We start from the raw sequence: 20,717 nt of genomic DNA, 5'->3' as shown, positions 1-20,717 counted from the left end.
AGGAACCCTGGGCTTAATCCTGTTCATTTTATAGTCCTTGAGCACTGTTGGGAGTTACTCCTTGTTAGTGATTTGGGCGTGCATATGAGCACCACAAAAAGGTGCCCCCCCAACCAATATAATAATACACAAAATTAAATAAGAACACTTGAAGGCTTCAGACATAATACAGATGATAAGGTACTTGTTTCGCATGCTATAGATCTGAATTCAATCCCTGGCACTGCATGTGTTCCCCTGGACACCATCAGGAGTAATTCCTGAGCACAGAGTTAGGAGTAAGCTCTGAGCACTGTTATGCTTGCTCCCTAAAAAAAGGGGGGACCTTTGAAGACCTATAAGTATGGGACATGCCAGCCATCTGGGAGGCCCTGAGTTTGTGCCCTGGCACCCATGGCACCCTAAGCTCCAGCAGGCCCCAAGGTGGCCTCTGAGAACTGCTAGGCTGATCTCTGCTGAAAGAGATGCTGGAAACAAGAGTAAAAAAATTTTTTTAAAAGACCTTTGAGGAACTGGAGCAATAGTACAAAATTTTTGCTTTGCATACAGCCAACCAAGATTTAATCTCTGGCATCCCATATGGTCCACTACGCCTGCCATGAGTGATCCCTAAGTGTAAATAGGGCCATGCATAAACCCTGAGCATTGCTGGGGATGGAATTATTAAAGTCATTGATTGTTTACTGCACTGCTTGCTGCTAGTTGAGTTTTCTGTGTTAATGTTTATTTTACTATTATTATTATTATTTTGATTTTTGGATCACACCCAATGGTGCTCAGGGGTTACTCCTGGCTCTCCGCTCAGAAATCACTCCTGGCAGGCTCGGGGGCCATGTGGGATGCTGGAATTCGAACCACCATCCATCTTGGATCAGCTGCATGCAAGGCAAATGCCCTGCCTCTGTGCTATCTCTCTGGCCTGTTAATGTTTCTTTTTTATTGCATTTAGTTGGTGTCTATGCTACTTTCCCATCTAACTGACTGTGTTCCTACTGGGCTGTCAGTCCTGTGGAGCTCCAGGATCTCCAGGACTATAGAGCTAGGATGATTCTTGGTCCACCCCTGTCTCAAGGGGGTCCCAGAAATTTTAAGCCAAAGACTAATGTACCCATGAGTTGCACTGACTTGATTTGGCACCACTTCTGAGATTAGTTGTAAAGCTCTAAGTATCTCATTTCTGACAATGAAAAAGTTGAACTTACTCCAAAACTAACAAAAAATCCATAAGAAAAAATATCATTACATTGTTTGAACCAAAGCTGATGGCTTCAGTACTTTTCATAATGATGATGCTTTGTCAAGGAAATAGTAAGTCAAATAACAATAATAATAGGATCCTAAGAGTGAGTTCAAGGGGTAAGGTGCTTACCTTGCAGCCCACTGATCATGATTTGAGTCCACAGCTCTAACTATGGTTTTCTGAGCCTCATCAGGGTCACTCTTGGGCATAGAACCTGGAATAGTCCCTGAGCATCAGTGAATGGGATCTAATGCCACCCCCCCCAGATAAAAAATACATTGAGAGATCACTCAGAGCAAAATCTGTTCCATGTCTTCACAAGAGTCTTCTGATGTAAGCAATATTTTCATTTTCAATGATAAGCAAGCAGAGATTTCTGTAAATGAAAGTGCTTTCTAGAATCACTAGCTAAGGTTGGAGGGACTCAAAAGAATTGAATTATATTCTTAGCATGCGAGGGGCCCAGGTTTAATCCCTGGCACTGTATGTTTCTCCAAGGACCAGAAGAAGTAACTTCTGAGCACTGAGCCAGGAGAAGCCCCTGAGCTTATTCTAACCCCTCCAAAAAAATTAAAGTAAATCACTAGCAAGCTTGGCAATGTCAATGTCCTTTAATCCAAGACCACCAGGGACATTTCCATGGTTGAATAAACAATGTAGGGATGACATGAGGCTGATGAGGTGGGAACTAGGAAAACCAAAGGGTTATCTCGCAACAGAGATTTGGAAAGAATCGTTAGAATTTGGACTTGTGTTTGGTGATTTGGGACAGGGTTTACTTAATTGGGGGGATCATACCTGGATATACTCAGGGCTTGTTCCTGGCTCTGAGCTCAGGAATCACATTCTTAGTGGGCTAGGGGGGCCATATGGAGTGCGAGGAATCAAACCCTGCTTGGCCATACACAAGGTTGGCATTTTATCCTGCTCTCTGGCCCCTGGAGCAGGACTTCAGTTTTGGATCAGATATTGTCTGATTGAATATCTCAATACATTTTCTTTGTTTTTATTTCATCTTGGAGTGCCTGCCACCCAGCAGTGTTCAGAGCTACTCCTGATTCTGTGCCCTGGGATCACTCCTGGTCATGCTTAGGGATCAAATGCAGGGCAGGGAACCAAACTAGAGTTAGCCAAAGTAGCTGTCTGCAAAGCAAGTGCTTTACCCTCTGTACTACCCTTCTGGAAGCCTGATATCTAAATTTGAGGAGAGAAACCTAACTTGAGCCTAAAGCTTTTAACCAGGGAGAAGCAGTGGCCATTTTATGAGCCAGGAGAGGGAAATGTTTGGTCAGGTTTGTTTGTGACTTCATAGTTTGGACACAGACCGTTTGATCTGCTTTAGGTATGACCATCTAAGAGGAATATTGTTCTTGTCAAGATCCATCCTGGCCTCAGAGGGGTCTTGCGTGGTTTGTTCTGGGATAATTTTGCTTTCAACAGGAAAATATCCAGACCCACCCATGGATGTCATACAGTCCTGGCTCTGGTACTATTTTCTTTTTCTCAGGGGCTGGTTTCAAATCAGGCATTGTATAACTGGAGCACTCCCTGGGGTTACATACAGCACGCTGGGGTTACTCCCCTTTGCAGGAACCTGAGAAGGCTGGCAGGTGAGAAATTACTTCCAGCTGAGTTTATTTCTTTCATCTGCTCCTCAAACCCAACTCAGCCCCCAAACCGGGGAAAACTAGACTCTTACTTGCTTACAGTTCCACCACCTGCCACTATGTGATTTGAAATATCTTCTCATTGACTAATATAATTTTACAAATGAAGATCATCATAAAAACTGTTCACAGAGGGGCCGGAGTGGTGGCACAAACTGTAAGGTGTCTGCCTTGCACGTGCTAGCCTAGGACGAACCACCGTTCAATCCCCTAGTGTCTCATATGGTCCCCCAAGCCAGGAATGATATCTGAGTGCATAGCTAGGAGCAACCCCTGAGTGTCACCGGGTGTGGGCCTTCCCCCAAAATTAACAAAACTTGTTCACAGGACTGTGGTGAGGATCAGCTAAACCCTGGTGTGAAAGTTTTCGTAGTAAAGACTCAGTAAACAAACAAGAGATAAAATGCAGAGGTGAAGGAGCTTGCTTTACATCCGACTGACCTTGATTTGGTCTGCAAAACTGTAGAGATGGTCTCCAGAACTACTGAGAGTGATCCCGAGGATAGGTCCAGGAGTACTGCCAATGTAGGCACAAAATCAAAATCAAAAACAAAACAAAACAAAACCCTAAAAACTCAATAAATTCTGCTTATCAGAATAACATCTGCTGAATAACATCAGCAGATGTTAACTATTTTAGTAGGAAACACCCACAGGTACTCAGCAGAATCATCTTTAGTGGTATTCATTAATAGGGGATCACACTATTATGACAGAGATGGAATCAGGTCTCAGAATACAAAGATCACCCCAGCTTAGTGATCTATCTCTCCATTCCATGACTTTATAATAGTAATACTTAGAATAATTATATAAAGGGGCTGGAGAGATAGCCTGGAGGTAAGGTGTCTGCCTTCTATGCGGAAGGACGTGGTTCAAATCCCGGCATCCCATATGGTTCCCGTGCCTGCCTGGGTGATTTCTGAGCATAGAGCCAGGAGTAACCCCTGAGTGCTGCTGGGTGTGACCCAACCCCCCCCCCAAATTAAATAAAATTATTAGTTAATGAATTATTGTTATTATTGTGGCTGTCAAGTCAAATTATTATTTTTATTATGACTTGACAGCACAATTATTATTATTTGACTTGACAGCCACAGTCAGAAGAACTTGGGGCTGCTCTCAGCTCAGTGCTGGGGGACCATTCCTGATGGTGGTTGGGGATGTGGTGCCACAGCTAAACAGAAGTAGGCTGCATGCATCTTAACTCCTGTACTATGCATATTATTATTTGTAAAAATAAATACCATATTTTCTGGCATATAAGATGAATGGGCATATAAGATGACCCCCTACTTTTCCTGTTAAAATATAGGGTTTGGGTCATATTTCCCGGATAAGATTACTGCTCTTTTAATGCACACCAAATAAAAATCGAAAAACATAAGATTTGATTTCAATATGGAAATTTTAATTCAAATGCTTATGTCATGCATGTACATAGCTGGAAAACTGTCACTTATAAACATAAGGCTATTTGTCATCAAACATGTAAACATAAAACAGTGATCTACATTGAGAGCAGGGAGAGGGGACTCCTCCAAGAGCAGCTGGCTGGGGTGCAGTGATTAATAGGATAGCTAGAGGGAGACAGAGCGCCTTGTCTTTGTCCCCTAAAAGCTGAACAGAGTACTGAGCACCGGAAAGCTGCATACCAGTGATGACACTGGGCGGCTGGATGGGATCCAGCTTTCAGTAAATCAGCTTCTCTGTGTGCCCTGAAAGATGAATCAAGACAAGCAGAAGACTGATTGATGACCCTGGTAGCTGGATGGGATGTGGCAGTAAGGGGTAGTGGGGGGAAATCACTGGTCCCTGAAACTGTAGTGCCAGCATGCCTTATACCGGCATATAAAACGACCCCTGACCTTTAAGAAGTTTTTCATGGGTTAAAAAGTCGTCTTATACACCGGAAAATATGGTAGTTCAAGGGCTAGGAAGCTAGTGTAAAGGGTCAGAACACAAATATTGAATGCACGAGGCCCTGAGTTTGATCCCTGGCATCTCATGACCTCTCTTCCCCCAAGTACTACTACTATGGTGGCTTGGTAGGCACAGCAGCACTGGTGGGCGCAGGCAGCTCCTCCTCACCAGGTCTGAGCTGCTTAGGTCTCAGCTGTTAGGCCTGCACAGCTGGGAATAATACCAAAAGAATTCCCACCAGCATTTCTTGGGAAAACCCTCCACCAGAAGATAAATAGTTCATTAGCGTGTGATTTCATATTTCTTGTTGTTCTTGTTGTTGTTTGCCACATCTGGTATTCACGGAGCTACTCTTGGCTCTGTACTTTGGAATTAATCTTGTAGGTTCTCAAGGAGACCTTGTGGTGTCAGAGGTGGAACCTCAGCATCCTCATGTGATGCATGCATTGAGCTATCTCTCTGATCTGTATTACATTTTTAATTGATCTGGGAATAAAATTGAGCTGTATTGACAAGTATAGAATACTTTTTTTGGGGGGGGGTCACACCCTGTAGTGCTCAGGGGTTACTCCTGGCTGTCTGCTCAGAAATAGCTCCTGACAGGCACAGGGGACCATATGGGACACCGGGATTCAAACCAACCACCTTTGGTCCTGGATCGGCTGCTTGCAAGGCAAATGCCGCTGTACTATTTCTCCGGGCCCAGAAATGTATTGTGAAGCCTTCTGTTTAATCCCCAGCATGAGAAAAAATGTTGTTCTTAGGCCAAAGCGATAGTACAGAAATTAAGAAACCAGCCTTGGAGCAGAACAGATAGTCCAGTGGATAAGGTGCTTGCCTTGCATACCCTGACCTGGGTTCAGTTTCTAGCATCCCAGATAGTTCCACAAACAACTCCAGGACTAACTCCTGAGCACCACAGTGAGCCAAATACAAGCCCCAAAAGAAACTAGCCTTGCATGTGACTGACCTCAGTTGCATCTCTGGCCCCCTGAGAATCTTCAGGAGTGAGCCCTAAACATAGAGCCAAGAGTAATCCTTGTGTGCCACTGGATTACTTAACCAACCAATTTTATATATATATATATGTATATATATATATATATACATATATATATATATAATTGAGGAAATGTTTCATGACTCTATTATATGGTTCAGAAGTGCATAGTTAAAAAAAAAGGTCTGAGTAGAAAGCCTGTCTCGTGTACAGGTGTAGGGGGGTGGGGAGGAGGGAGATCTGGGAAATTGGTGGTGGGAATGTTGCACCGGTGAAGGGGGGTGCTCTTTACATGACTGTAATCATACAACTATAATCATGTTTGTAATCACGGTGTTTAAATAAAGATAAAAAAAAAAAAAAAAGGTCTGGAGAGAAAGCATGGTAGTAGGGCATTTGCCTTGCATGTAGAAGGTCGGTGGTTCAAATCCCAGCATCCTATATAGTCCCCCCTGCCTGCCAGGGGCAATTTCTCAGTTAGAGCCAGGAGTAACCTCTGAGTGCTGCCGGGTGCGACCCCAAAACCAATATATATATATATATGGGGTCCAGTTTTCTAGCTTCAGCTTCTCTAGGAGCAATCATGGCACAGGGAGTAGCCCCTAAGCACTGCCAGGTGAGACGCCCCCCCCAAAAAGCAAAAATAAACAAAAATATTAACATATATATGCTTCATTACATTCACCCCCTAAGTCCAAGTCCAATTCTATTCTTTGCTATATAATCAATCCTTTTGTTTATTTATTTTTGTTTTTTGGGTCACACTCGGTGACTCCTAGGGGTTCCTCCTGGCTATGCGCTCAGAAATTGCTCCTGGCTTGGGGACCATATGGGACGCCGGGATTCGAACCTGCAACGGCTGCGTGCAAGGCAAATGCCATACCGCTGTTCTATCACTTTAGCCCCGCCCCCCTACCCATCCTCTCCGGCACTAGCCCTATGTCAGGCTTGGGCCCTGGGAGGAGCTCGGCCAAGGGCGGTGGTAGGGACCTGCGCGGAGGGGGTGGGCGCGCTGCTGGGAACAGCAAACCGCGGGGAGAGGAGGGGAGGGGGCGCTGCGCGGTGCGGGGAAGGGCGGGGAGGGGGCGTGTCCGCTGCGGCTGCGCGCGCAGCACGGAGGGAACTTGGAGCATGCGTCTGAGGTGGCGGGACCTTTAACTAGAACTATAATACATACAGTATATATTGCTTAGTGGGAATCGTTGGCTGTATTTCTCCTAGCCAGGTGAAATGAATTCTGAATAAAATATGTTGAATTAAAAAATGCATAACGTGGGGCCAGTGAGGTGGCACTAAAGGTAAGGTGTCTGCCTTGCAAGTGCTAGCCAAGGAAGGACCGCGGTTCAATCCCCCGGCATCCCATATGGTCCCCCAAGCCAGGGGCGATTTCTGAGCACTTAGCCAGGAGTAACCCCTGAGCATCAAACGGGTGTGGCCCCAAAAACCCAAAAAAAAATGCATAAAAAAAAACCCTTTGTACTTCCTCCTTCTAGGCTTCTAAGAATTCTGTCTCTGACCCAGGTAAATATTTACCTTAAAAAAAAAAAAAAGCAGATCTGATTTATTTTTTATTTATTTAGAAAAGTCAGCAATTTTTTATTTTAAAACCCCGAGTTATGTTTGTAATTTAAGATTCAAGACTAGGGGCTGGAGAAATAGCATGGAGGGAGGGTGTTTGCCTTGCATGCAGAAGGACGGTGGTTCTAATCCCTGCACCCCCTATGATCCCCCGAACCTGCCAGATCCAAGTTCTGAGCACAGAGCCAGGAGTAACTTCTGTGTGCTGCCGGGTGTGACCCAAAAACCAAAACAAACAAACAAAAAAGGTTCAAGGCTAAAAGAACTCTAGATGCTAAAACAAGATTCACATTGCCTTTATAGGCTGATTTTTGTGAGGGGGGGGGGTCACACCTGGCAATGCTCAGGAGTTACTCCTGGTTCTGTTCTCAGAAGTCGCTCCTGGCAGGCTCCCGGGACCATATGGATGCTGGGATTTGAACCGGGGTCTGTCCTGTGTTGGCCATGTGCAAGGCTTTCCACTGTGCTATTGCCCGTCTCTCAAGGATTTTTTTTTTTTTTTTTTTTTGGGGGGGGGTCACACCTGGTGGTGCTCAGGGGTTACTCCTGGCTGTCTGCTCAGAAATAGCTCCTGGCAGGCACGGGGGACCATATGGGACACCGGGATTCGAACCAACCACCTTTGGTCCTGGATCGGCTGCTTGCAAGGCAAAAGCCGCTGTGCTATCTCTCCGGGCCCTCAAGGATTTTTTTTTTTTAAAAATAGTTCTTGTGGTTTACTGGATAGAATATGAATGTGTAGGAAGACAAAAAGAATGAACTTGAGGGTGTGGAGAGAAAGTATAATTTAGCCCGTTGGATCTTGCCTTGCATTTGGCCAACCTGGGTTCCATCCTCTGCACCCCCTGTGGTCCTGGAGCCTCACCAGAGTTCCAGAGCCCAGAGCATGAGCATGATCCCTGATCTTGTAGTGTGTGGTCCCAAAATAAAAAAGTACAGGAGTTGATAGTGTATCCGAAGAAGAAGCATTGAAAGAGTTGGTACTATCGTTGCAGTGTCATTTTTCTGATATGTGCAGATGTCTCTCTCTCTCTCTTTCTTTTGTTTTTGGGCCACACCCGGTGGCGCTCAGGTTACTCCTGGCTATGCCCTCAGAAATCTCTCCTGGCTTGAGGGACCCTATGGAACGCTGGGGGATCAAAACTTGGTTTGTCCTAGGGTAGTCAGACAAGGCAAACAGATGCCTTATCCTTTGCACCACCGCTCGGGCCTCTCTTTTTAGTTTTCGTTTTCACACCACACTGGTTATGCTAAAAGCTTACTCCTGGCACTGCATTCAAGGATCACTCCGGACTGGCTCTGGCAACCATATGGGTGCAAAACTAAGTTAACTGCATGCAAGACAAGCACCTTAACCCTGCTGTACTATCTCTCTGGCTCTTGTGCAGATGTCTTTAAAGTACTTAAAAAAAGACTACCATGTCAGATGTCGCTGACTAATGCCCTGACTAAATGTCCAACATCATTATTTACTCTTACTGCATTTCACCGCATACCACAAAAAATTCCCAAAGCACATTAGTATACTATCCATATTCTTCTCAGTTGCTACTAGTAACTGATGTACTTTCTGTGTCTTTGCCTTACATTTAACATAATGCGATTTTACAGCTTGTTAATCCTTTGTGACTGATTTCTTGCGCTAGAAGTTATTAGCATGGTGTTCTTAGGAGCACTTATATAATATTACTTCTTGCCCTTTCTTAGTGAATACTATTCCATTGAATGGATATACCCCATTTTGTTATTCATTGTTGTTAATCATTTGTTCTACTTTTTGGTTATTCTGAAGATTGCTGCTCTGAGTATTTGTGTCTGTTTTAGTTTTACTAGGGAGATATGTTTTCATTTTCTTGTGCATATCCATATGAATAGAATTACCAGGTCATATGGTAACTCTCTTTTAACCTTTGAGGCTCTGACAAACTGTTTCTTTTTTTTTTTTTTTTTTTTTTTTGGGTTTTTGGGCCACACTCGGCGTGTGTGGGGTTACTCCTGGCTGTCTGCTCAGAAATAGCTCCTGGCAGGCATGGGGGACCATATGGGACACCAGGATTCGAACCAGCCACCTTTGGTCCTGGATTGGCTGCTTGCAAGGCAAATGCCGCTGTGCTATCTCTCCGGGCCCTGACAAACTGTTTCTTAAGACAGTGCATTATTTTACATTCCCACCAGCAGTGTACAGGTTGTTTCCATTCTTTGTATTCTTGCTAATGCTTGTTCTTGCCTGTATCTTAAACTTTAGCCAACCTACTAGGTATAAAAATGATATTTCCCAACAAATTTGATGACTAGTAATGTTATTTTGCCTGTATGTGCTTATTGCCCACTGTGTGTTTTCTTTGGAGGAATGTCTCAAGTCCTTTGTATTTTATTGGGTCCTCTTAAGGGGTCAGGAAGGAGCACTCCTGGTGGTGCTCAGGGCTCACTACTGGCTCTGAGCTTAGGGAATCACTCCTGGCAATGCTTGGGAGATCATAGATCATATGCAATGTTGATCAGCTTTGTGCAAGGCAGTACAGTTTCTTACACCTTGTACTATTGTCCCATTCCTGTGTTGGCCACTGTGTGCATGTGGGGAGACCTGGCCTGATCAAGTGCAGCAATTGCCTGGGGTTGGCTCTTCCTGGGCACCTCAGACAGTGCAGCTCCTGCTTCTTGTTTTCGGGGATCTTGTCCTCTCCTGTGCTGCCATCAGCCGGGCCGTCTGGAGCCTGAGTGGACTCAAGGATCTCCCGGTGTGGGGACCAAGCATCATCTTTGTTCCAGGCACAGAAACCTTCCACCAGGACATGCTGACCAGGACCAGGGAAACGAGGCCCACACCCAAAATCATCAAAATGAAAATTAAAAAAAAATTGAATAAAAACACTGGACCTGGGGTCTCTCCATCTTCAGAAGAAGCATCCCATAGGGAGTTGCTCTGCCCCCTGAGCCTGCTGGGTGGCACCTGAGATTCAGAGTGCTGCAGCTGCTGGTTCCTGGAAAAGTGTTTGGGTTCAGCCTCACAAAGGTGGGGCAACAAACAGCTCCCAAAAGCTCAGGGCTGGTGGCAACAGTGTTACCCATCACTGAGCACCTGCAGGGCTGATGGTGCTAAGCCCGGTAACCTTTCTCTCAAAGGTTGTCAGTACCAATGTGATCACCAGTGCCCCCAGTCTGGGGGTGCAGTACTACTTATTTGTTATCATGTTTACCTCCAAGGAGGCCACCAAATGTATTATAAGCCATTTTCATAAAACCAAGTTTCAGGGAAGAATGATCTCTGTGGAGAATATGGGAGCATTGGGCCCTGACCTGGCTGGCCTGACTGACCCAACCCCACCTACCTGACCCAAGCTGCTTTCCTCGGGTGTCATTGCAAGCCCAAAGTAAGCCTGTGGGGAAGAAGCTGGCAGGACTTACACATCAAGGTGCATCTGGCCCACAAGATGTTGCTGCTTGCGGCTGCTGCTGCCACTGCCGCTCATACTGTGGCCCCGTGACATGCTTAGTGACCTCCGCATGCAGCTGGTGGGAATGCAGGCAGGAGAAATACCAGCTACAGGACTTCGCATGGACTGGGGGAGTTGTCTCCCCTGAAATATTAACACCCCCCACATTTATCTTTATACATTTGCAAGTTCATCCCAGCTCGAAATTCTGCTGCTGCCCTCCCAGGTCCAGGCTGGCATTCACTTGCTGTCCTGGGCATTTTAATAATATGCCATCGAGAGAGGGCTGGAAGGACCAACCCCCAGATCCCCTGCTCCCAGCCCCCCTCACAGCTGTGTCTAGGTGCAGCAGCCACTCCTGCTCAGGATTGAAATTCCGGACACTTGGGCCTCCTGCCTTGATAATAAATGGAGAAAAATCAGGATTAATTGTTGACTGTTCTGCAGAGTCAGTGCGATCTGGGAAGATAAAGGGGTCCCAGGGCTGCTTCCCGGGAGTTTAGTTAGTGGAGATTGTGGCTGCTAGAGGGGACCAGCACAGAGCACTGGGGCCAGAGGGAAGGTCTGCGTGGAGCCCCCCTGGGCAGCTTGCCTCTCTTTTCTGTTTGCTTATTGGGACAAGAAAGGACATAAATAAAAATAAACTTCTGGTTCTGGACCAGATCAGTAGCACAGCGGAGAAGGTGTTTTCCTTGCACGTGACCAACCCAGGTTCGATCTCTGGCATCACATAGGGCCCCTGAGCCTGCCAGGAGAAATTCCTGAGCACAATGCCAGGAGTAATCCCTGAACACCAACAGGTGCGGCCCCCTAACCAAAAAATTTTTAATTTTGATAGATTGGCTGGGGGTAAATTTAGTAGGTAGCCTCAGAAATGCTGCAGAATTGGGGATTGTTGTTTTGTTTTGGGACTACACACAGAGGTGCTCAGGGATCACTCCTGGCTCTGCACTCAGGAATTGCTGTGCATGGGACGCGATGGGATGCCAGGAATGGAACTATGACCAGTTACTTGGGCAAGACTGGCACCATCTGCAATCTGTGCAGTTGCTCCAGTTGGTGGGTGTTGATCCTGAAGATCAAATTTCTCCATTGCGCTCTTTTCTGCTGAGCCTGCCTAGACACTCCAAGGACTATAATCTCTCCAGGACCCACACCCGAAAAGCTTGGCCGCGGAGCGAAGCGGAGCCTTATTTTGTAACCCCTGAATTCCATTTCTGCACATTTTAAGAAGCAATCTACATCCTTGCCAATGGAGTAATTTTGCAGTACACTCCCATATTTACAGAAATCAAGATGGCTCCTCTAATACTCTAAAAAGTAGAAAACAAATAGGTATCCTCTCAAATAAGAAGTTTAGAGTAGAATTATGGAAAATTTTCAGGGAGCTCAAAAAAAGTATCAATAGACTTGACTGGAGCAAAATTAAGCATCAAGAAGATTTGTCAACTGAAATTAGAAATTTTCACACTGAACTAACAGATCAGAAAAACTGAGCTTATGCAAGTGTTGCCAGGCATGGGGTTTGGGGATACCCCATGCCGGAGCCTTTCTCCCTAGCCTGGGGAGTGCTGGGAGGTTTGGCAGGCTCCATAGCCTACCCCCTCTTTTTCCCCTGGACTCCAGGCCCTACCTGGGTGCTAGCTCAGGTGGCCAGAAGTAGGTTCAGGTGGACTCTTAGTGGTCCTCAGGCTTCCCCCCTCCCTCCGTACTCCAGGGAGGAGGTGCATGGGGAGGAGGGCGGGCACACATCTGGCCTCCAGTTTCCTCTTTGATTCTGGAGACCAGCTCTTGCCAGGTATGGGGTTTGGGGAGGCCCCATACTGGAGCCCTTCTCCCTGGCCTGGGGAGTGCTGGGAGGTTTGGCAGGCCCCTAGCTGTCCTTGTCTTTTTCCCCTGACTCCCAGGCCTTCCCTGGGTGCCAGCTCAGATGGCCAGAAGTGGGTTCAGGTGGACTCTTAGTGGTCCTCAGGCTTCCCCCTTCCCTCCGTACTCCAGGGGGGAGGTGCATGGGGAGGAGGGCGGGCTGTTTTAGTACTGGTTTATGTTGGGACAGTCACTGGAATTTTTTTCTCCTTGTTTTCCTATTGATAGTATTGTATGCATATATTTTATATATCCATAACATTCATCTTGTATTGTGACCTTGATACTGTCCTACAAATCTCATTTCTAATATTTTACTGCCTCAGTCCCAACCCTTATTTTCCCCCCCATCTTCCCATGTAGGTGCAGCTCATGATATGAAGCTCACCACATAGAGTGGTAAGTGCAGTTAGAGAAATAACTACACTGAAAACTATCATAACAATATGAATGAATGAGGTAAAAAGAAAGCCTGTCTCGAGTACAGGTGTGGGTGGGGTGGGGAGTAGATAGATCTGGGAAATTGGTGGTGGGAATCCTGCACTGGTGAAGAGGGGTGTTCTTTACATGACTGTAATCATACAACTACAATTATATTTGTAATCACGGTGTTTAAATAAAGATAATTTATAAAAAAATTTCTTCATTGCTTCCTCTGCTCCTCAAGATGAAATGGGGTCCAGAGGTAAGGCCTGTGCGTGGGTGTGAGAGATGCCAGGTGGTCACCTTGCGTGTGAGTATTAGAAACCAACCAGAGTTAACTACCACAGTGCCAGAGTGAGAGCACAGTAATAGGGCACTTGCCTTACACAAGGTTGACCCGGGTTCAATTCCTGGCATCTCAAAGGGTCCCCTGAGCACTGCTGGGATTGATTCTTAAGTGCAGAGCCAGGAGGAACCTCGAGCACCATTGAGTGTGATATACCCTCCAAAATTAACTACCACAAAGAACCCACTTCTATTTATTTTTGGGGAGTATGATGTCACAACAGGTAAGATGTTTGCATGTGACTGTTTCCCATATGGTCCCCTGAACCCCACCAGGAGTGATTCCTGAGTGTAGATGGATATCTGGCACAGAAACCCATCAAGAAATACATCTGCATTCACAGACCTTGAATCCTGGGTTTTTTTTGTTTTTGTTTTTTGTTTTGGTGTCACACCTGGCAATGTTCAGGGCTGACTTTTGCCTCTGCACTCAAGGATCCCTCCTGCAGGCTTGGGGGACCCTATGGGACAATGCCTGGGATTGAACCCAGGTCAGCTGCATGCAAAACCAAGACCATCCCCACTGTGTTATAGCTCCAGCCCCACGAAATAACCTTTTGATAGTTCTGAGGCTCAAAATACAAGTGCTCAGGGTCTCAAAATTCTGGGGAGCAATAGATTCTGAGTAGGGCCACATGGGAAAGGTTTTTCTAAACAAGCAACAAACCTAAGATAAAATGCCAGGATGGGGCCCCAGGAGTAAGGGCGTCTGGGCTGGTCCCAGATCCTCCCTGTTGGGCAGGCGACTCCTCAGGGATCCCCTTGATTAGATGGTCACTCCCCATGATGAGGCCCAAAGATCAGGGGAGCCCTCTCTAATCCACATTGCAAGTGGGAGACCCGTGGGGTGGGCCCAGAGGGGCTCCCCAAGGGAGATGGAAGGCGGGGAGGCCTCTGAGTGACTGGAGCCAAGCCAAAGTTATAATTAGCTCCCCAGTATTAATTAGGAGCCTGAAGAGATGGAAAAAATTCTTCCCCATCCTCGAGCTGTTTCCTCCCACCTTTCTCTATCTTGCTCTCTGGACATAATTGGCTCCTTCATTCTAGCTAGTTATTCATTAATGTTTAAATCTGGCCTATAGTCAGTGGTGCTCAGGGCTGGTTTCTTTTTTTTTTTTTTTTTCTTTTTGGGTCATACCTGGCGGCACTTGGGTTACTCTTGGCTCTGCTCTCAGACATCACTCCTGGCAGGCTGGGAGAACCATATGGGATGATGGATCGAACCCAGGTTTGTCCAGGTCAGCTGCGTGCAAGGCAAATGCCCTACCACTGTGCTCTCTCTGGCCCCTTGGCTGATTTCTGGCTCTGTGCTCAAGGATCACTCCTGGTGCTCGGAGGAATTCATCCTAGCAGTGGTCCTCAAACTATGGCCCGCAGGCCACATATTGTATTTGTATCTGTTTTGTTTCTTCATTGCAAAATAAGATATATGCAGTGTGCATAAGAATTCGTTCATAAGTTATGTTTTTACTATAGTCAGACCCTCCAATGGTCTGAGGGACAGTGAACTGACCCCCTGTTTAAAAAGTTTGAGAACCCCTGCATGGGATGCCGGTGATTGAACCCGTTGGGCCGAGCGCAAGGCCCGTGCCTTCCCCACTGTATTATTGCACCCCACACATGCTTTTTTATTTGTTCTTATGTATTTTGTTTTTGTTTTAGGGTCACATTCAGCAGTATTCAGGGGTTCTTCCTGGATCTGCGCTCAGAAATTGCTCTGGGCAGGCTCGGGGAACTATATGGAATGCTGGGAATTGAACCCAGGACTGTCCTGGGGCTGGTAGCATGCAAGCCAAATGCTATAGCTCTGGCTCCCCAAATACATTATTTTTGAAATGCCCTTTTAGGGGGGCACTTTTAGGAGTGATAGCACATAGTAGATCCCTGGCATCCCATATGGTTCCCTGAGCCCCTCCAGGAGTGATTCCTGAGCCAGGAGTAGCCCCTGAGCATTGCTGGGAGTGGGTCCCACCAAAAATGATGAATGACAGATAGTTGGGATTCCTTGGAATTCAGTAAAAGGCTTCTAGGGAATGAATTGAGGCTGTGCAGGGGACCCCAAGTAGTAGTCTCCTCTGCCCCCCAACTTTTTCTAGTCACCCCTAACTTAAAGAGGGGCACAAACTTCGGGTCCTCTTTGAACCCCTGCCCTTGGTTTCCTTAAGTGGACTTCAACATGATGCCCCCTTGGATGGATTCCACGTTCTCACCCATCCAGAGCCCCTCTCTGAAAAGGGACTGACCTTTGGGATCTGCTGGAAGGTGAGAGTGGACTTAGACATCAGGATATATGGACATGAACAAACAGACACGGACACATGGACACACATGAACACTCACACATCTGCATGCAGGTGTCTCTGGTGATGGTGGGGACACCCCTGCGCCCCTCCCCAGCCTCCCCACGCCCTGACGCTGTTCTGGACAATTATAGTGTCAGAGCCAGGCTGAGCCCCAGAAAGACCGACCTCATATTTAATTCATTCCCAGCTAATTATAGAGCCCTCCTGCCTGTCCCTGTACCAGGGGCACCAAAATAGAGGAGGGGGCTGTCCATCCCCACCCAGAAACCCTCATCAGAAAGAGGAAGGAAGTAGGAGGGAGGGAAGGAAACTGTGCTTCTCTTCCTGGGGGGTACAAGATCTAAAATACAGGTCCTCTCTTTGCTCCTGCCTTGCACACTAGCACACTACTAACCCTAGACCCCCAGTGCCCTATATGTTCTTTTGAACCCTGCCAGGAGTGATTCCTAAGCACAGTCAGGCTTGGGGAGGACCCCCAGCAGCTCTAAAATGAGGAAAATAAACCAGCCCAGAAGTCCAGCTGTGCAGAGGGGCCTGGGCTGGAGGAGAGCAGAATTTGAACTTGGGCCCCCAGAGCCTGCAGCCTGCAGCAGGCTGCGTGTTTCCATGGTAGCCCTGCAGGAGGTGGGAGGAGCACTCAGTGTCCAGAGAGCTGAAGCTAAAAATAGCAAGCAACACTTGGGGCTCATTAGCTGTGGGGGTTTGCCCCCTTTAAGACTGCTGCGGGGGGGGAGGGGTCCGGTGGCCCCCCCCATACAGGAACAGCTTCTCTGCACCCTCCTAGGATCTTCAAAGCCCAGGGGAGCCTCCACCCCATCACTTTCCCCCCAGCACCCCCACTTTGGTCTTCCTTCATGGGGTCCACCTGCTGCCTTAGGCTGCACCTCTGGGTCCTTCTCTTTGGGGGGAGATCACACCCCGGGGTGCATAGGGGTCTCTCCTGGCTCTGCTCTCAGGCATCACTCAGGTGGGGACACGGGACAAAGGGGAGAGCACTGGCCTTGCACGAAGAGGACTTGGTTCTGTGCCTTGAGCACTCCCAGGATGATCTCTGAATATGTCAGGTTTAGGAGTGAATCCTGAGCACTGTCAGTGTGATGGAAGGAAGGAGAGGAGGAGGGAGGGAGGGAGGGTAGAAGGAAGGAAGGATTCTAAGAATTCTAAAAAGCACTAAGAATGCTATGCCAGAGCTGGTTTCTGGATGATATCTTCAAGTTTGGCAACTGGGAGTATCCCCCTCACACTCCATGGGCATAAATGCTGTGTAGTGCCCAGGACCCAACTGAGCTGTGCCCCCCACATTCTGCAGGGACCTTTCAGGGCTCAGATCTTTGGTGCTGGAAACATGACCACTGTCCATGGACCATCTCTCCCTTCTAGTACAATTATGGCATCTGAAGCTACCGCTTCCACAACATCTCCCACTGCGACTGTGATGCCAGGCTGGCTGAGAGGGTGGGGCAGAACATGGTTGACCCAGTTCCTGGGTGCAGAGACTGAGGTTGCAGAAAATCCTAAAAGGATGGGTCGGTGGGACCCCAGTATACAGGTGGGAAAGCAGAGAGAGAGGAAGGGAGGGCCTTCTTGTTTCCCAAACCACTTGATGCTAGTGGCTGGCTAGGGGAGGAAGGCATCTTAGGGCCCAAGTGCCCTCTGGTGCAGGTTCCAGCAATGCCTGGGGACTCAGTCCCAGAGATCGTGGGCGTGGCCGCCTTCTTCATGAGGCAGGAGCAGGAGGCCTGCATAGCATAGTACTAGTGGGGTGTAATGTAGCTGCTTTGTACCCAAAGCCCAGGGGGGAGAATCCCAGGGTGTGTGTCTCAACCCCATGACCTCTACTCAAGGTGGGGGTTTAGAACTCAGACCCTTCTTGGATGTCCCACACAACCCAAGGGATAAGGAATGAACTGACATAGACTTGGCCAACTGAAGATCAACCAGAGGGACTTCTGGGGGGAGTTTCCAGGCTCCCAATTGCCACAACTGTTACTTCCAGGTGGTAAGCATATGGCTCCATCCCCCTTGCCTGTCTCCAGCCCAGGACCCCCTACAACACATCCTGAAGCTCCCAGGGGCCTGATGAGGTCCCGAGGTCCTTGAGTCCAGCCCTCACTAAGCCACTCCAGAAACAGTTGCCAGAGCAGAAAGACTCTAAGCACCATGGAAGACCCCATGGCATAGTACCCATGGTATGCCAGGCCCTGCTAGCACCCCCCTGCCCTGCCAGAGGACATTTGTGAAGTTCCCTAAGGGTCACAGACTGACCTCAAACCTCAGGGTGCAGTCACAATCCCATCTGGAGGGGTTTCTGATCTGGGCTCCTATCTTTGCATGGGGAAAGTTCCTTGCTGACTTCTGTCCTGCTCTGCAATCCTTTCAGACCCTCCAATTCATTGCACATCACACAGTAGTGGGGAAAATGGAGGAAGGGCATACCAAGGTGTTCATTGACCCCAAATGTGACCCTGTTCTGGGTATCCCCACTGTGGCTCACATCTCAAGTGGTGTCCCTCTGTACCCTGGGGCTGTCCTGCAGACTTTCCCCATGTCCCTCTGAGCTAATGCTCTGGATTCCTCAAGTATGGGAGGCCCTCAGAAGTACCTGCCTCTCCTGCCTCCAGGCTTTTGCCAGAGTGATTCCTAGGCCTGAGAGAGAGAAAGAGAGACCCCATGAGAGAGAGGAGAGAGAGACCGATGAGAGAGAGAGAGAAAGAGAAGAGAGACTATATGTGTGAGAGAGAGGAGAGAGACCCCTGTGTGTGTGTGTGTGTGTCTGTCTGTCTGTCTGTCTGTCTGTCTGTCCAGTGATCCTTTCTGACCCTTCTCAGCTCTCTGGGCACCTGGTAGCTGTGTGTGTGTGTGTGTGTGTGTGTGTGTGTATGTAAAAGAGACAGATTTACACTCATACTTATGTAGTTCTTGTGTGTGTGTGTGTGTGTGTGTGTGGAGGGGGGTGGGTCTGTCCATCCAGTGATCCTTTTCTGACCCTTCTCTGCTCTCTGGGCACCTGGTAGCTGTGTGTGTGTGTATAGATAAAGTAGACAGATTTATACTCATACTTATGTAGTTCTTCCAGGTCACAGGGAGCAAGGGCTCAGGGAGATGATGTTTGGGAAGTACAGATACCAGTGACCCTCCCCGAGGGCAGAGGACACAGAGAAAGCCTCTCCTCATCATCCTCCCTACCCACAGGCACCCACCACTGGGCCAGCTACAGCTTTCATCACCTGGACCTGTGTGAGACCCAGATGGCGCTCCAGGAGACCACGTTCCAGTTGCTCAACAGGACCTGGGAGTCATTCTTCCACTGCGATTGCACATGCCCATATGCTGGAGGCAACTATCACCCCTCAAGGAAGGGGTCCTGGTGGGAAAGGCCCAGCACAGCCTGAACTCACCCCTGCCTACAGGCTGGCATGATCCCTAAGACTCTGAAGCTTGCCCACCAAGACACATGTGCTCTGGGAGGTGCTGGGCACCAACTGCTTCAAACTGACTCTTGCATTTGACTGTACTAAAGGCAATGAGTAAGCAATGGCAGAGCTGAGGCAGGGGTGTCAATGCCTGCTTTGTGCCCCCTGGCTGAGGAGGGTGGGGGAACAGGTGAGCAAGGCCTCTGTGATCTGGGCTCACTCTTGGCAGTGCTCTTGGGGACATTGTAGTTTCAGGAATGAGACAAGGGTTGGCTCCGTGAAAGGCAAGTAAGTAACCTTACACCCAGTACTATCTCTCTGGCCCCTTGGGCTGCTGCTTCTTGTTTATTTTAGGGCCACACCCTTGAATGCTCAGGAGTCATCCTGCCTCTCCACTCTTGGCAGACTTGGGGCCAATATGGGATGCCAGGAATTGAACTCAGGTTGGCCATGTGCAAGGCAAGAGCCCCACCCACTGTACTATCTTGCCAGCCCATTGACTGCATCTTGATTGTCATTTTATTCCCGTGTGACTGAGTCACTTCTCAGCACCTCTATTTCCTTTTTTGTTAGACTATTTAAAGAAGCTAGGGAGTCTGGAGAATAATACATATAACCCAAGGCCTGCCAGACACATAATAAATTACCTGCATCCCTCCTATATCCATGATCTCATCAGGCTTCCAATATTTCCAAGGCAACCCTTAACTACCTGGCCTATTTCACAGAAAACTATTTCACAGGAAACTGAGGCTCAGGCCAGCCCAAGATTGTTTCTTTCTTGAACCACAACTAGCAGTGCTTGGGAAACCTGGCTGTGCTGGGGATTGAACTGGGCCTCCCTCACGGAAAGCCTTTGAGTCACCTTCATGGCCTCTGGTCCAGATTTTTGGCATGTAGGTAATAGCAAAACTCAGGTTTCTGGCGACAGCTGTTTTAATGTGCCTTATTCTAGGTTTAGTCCACCTCTGCCAGGCTCCAGTCTTATTCCCCGGGAACCTCTGTTGCTCCAGTTTGTAGAAAAGGGTTGAATCATGGGCCCGGAGAGATAGCACAGTGGTAGAGCTTTTGACTTGCACGCAGCTGACCCAGGATGGATGGTGGTTCGAATCCTGGCATCCCATATGGTCCTTGTTCCTGGCAGGAGCGTTTTCTGAGGGCATAGCCAGGAATAATCTCTGATCGTCACCAGACGTGACCCCACAACAACAACAACAACAACAACAACAACAACAACAACAACAACAGCAGCAGCAGCAACAACAAAAAAGAAGCAGGCAGTTACTATTTTCTCACCTCTAAGAGGAAATATTTGCATACAAAAGGTCATTCATTCTGCAATTCAGCTCCATGAGTATTTACATATATACAAACCCATGAAACAAGCGGGGCAGAGATCCCTGGAGCAGTAGAGAATATCCATATGGCTACTGTATTGGCCTTTAGCCTTTAGCTTGGAGCTAAATAAGGATTTGAAAAGCAAAATCTTGAATTGAGACATATGGTAATGTGAGATGCACATAGG

The 20,717-nt window shown here is 47.7% G+C and overlaps 1 protein-coding gene across 1 annotated transcript in view; it reads left to right on the top strand.

Annotated features, from left to right (window-relative positions):
• PLA2G3 (phospholipase A2 group III) overlaps window positions 1-19,310 on the top strand; it is a 34,404-nt gene extending 15,094 nt beyond the window's left edge. The window contains 7 exon segments of the mRNA XM_049788081.1: window positions 17,089-17,221; window positions 17,442-17,455; window positions 17,458-17,520; window positions 17,784-17,968; window positions 18,160-18,253; window positions 18,972-19,097; window positions 19,183-19,310. Coding sequence (XP_049644038.1) covers window positions 17,089-17,221; window positions 17,442-17,455; window positions 17,458-17,520; window positions 17,784-17,968; window positions 18,160-18,253; window positions 18,972-19,097; window positions 19,183-19,310 — 743 coding nt within the window.
• Window positions 19,311-20,717: the final 1,407 nt, after the last annotated feature.

The sequence above is a fragment of the Suncus etruscus genome, chromosome 15 (genome assembly GCF_024139225.1).
Source record: "Suncus etruscus isolate mSunEtr1 chromosome 15, mSunEtr1.pri.cur, whole genome shotgun sequence".
Lineage (NCBI taxonomy): Eukaryota > Metazoa > Chordata > Mammalia > Eulipotyphla > Soricidae > Suncus > Suncus etruscus.
The sequence above is the reverse complement of the archived record's forward strand: the minus strand, read 5'-3'. Positions and strand labels throughout refer to the sequence as shown.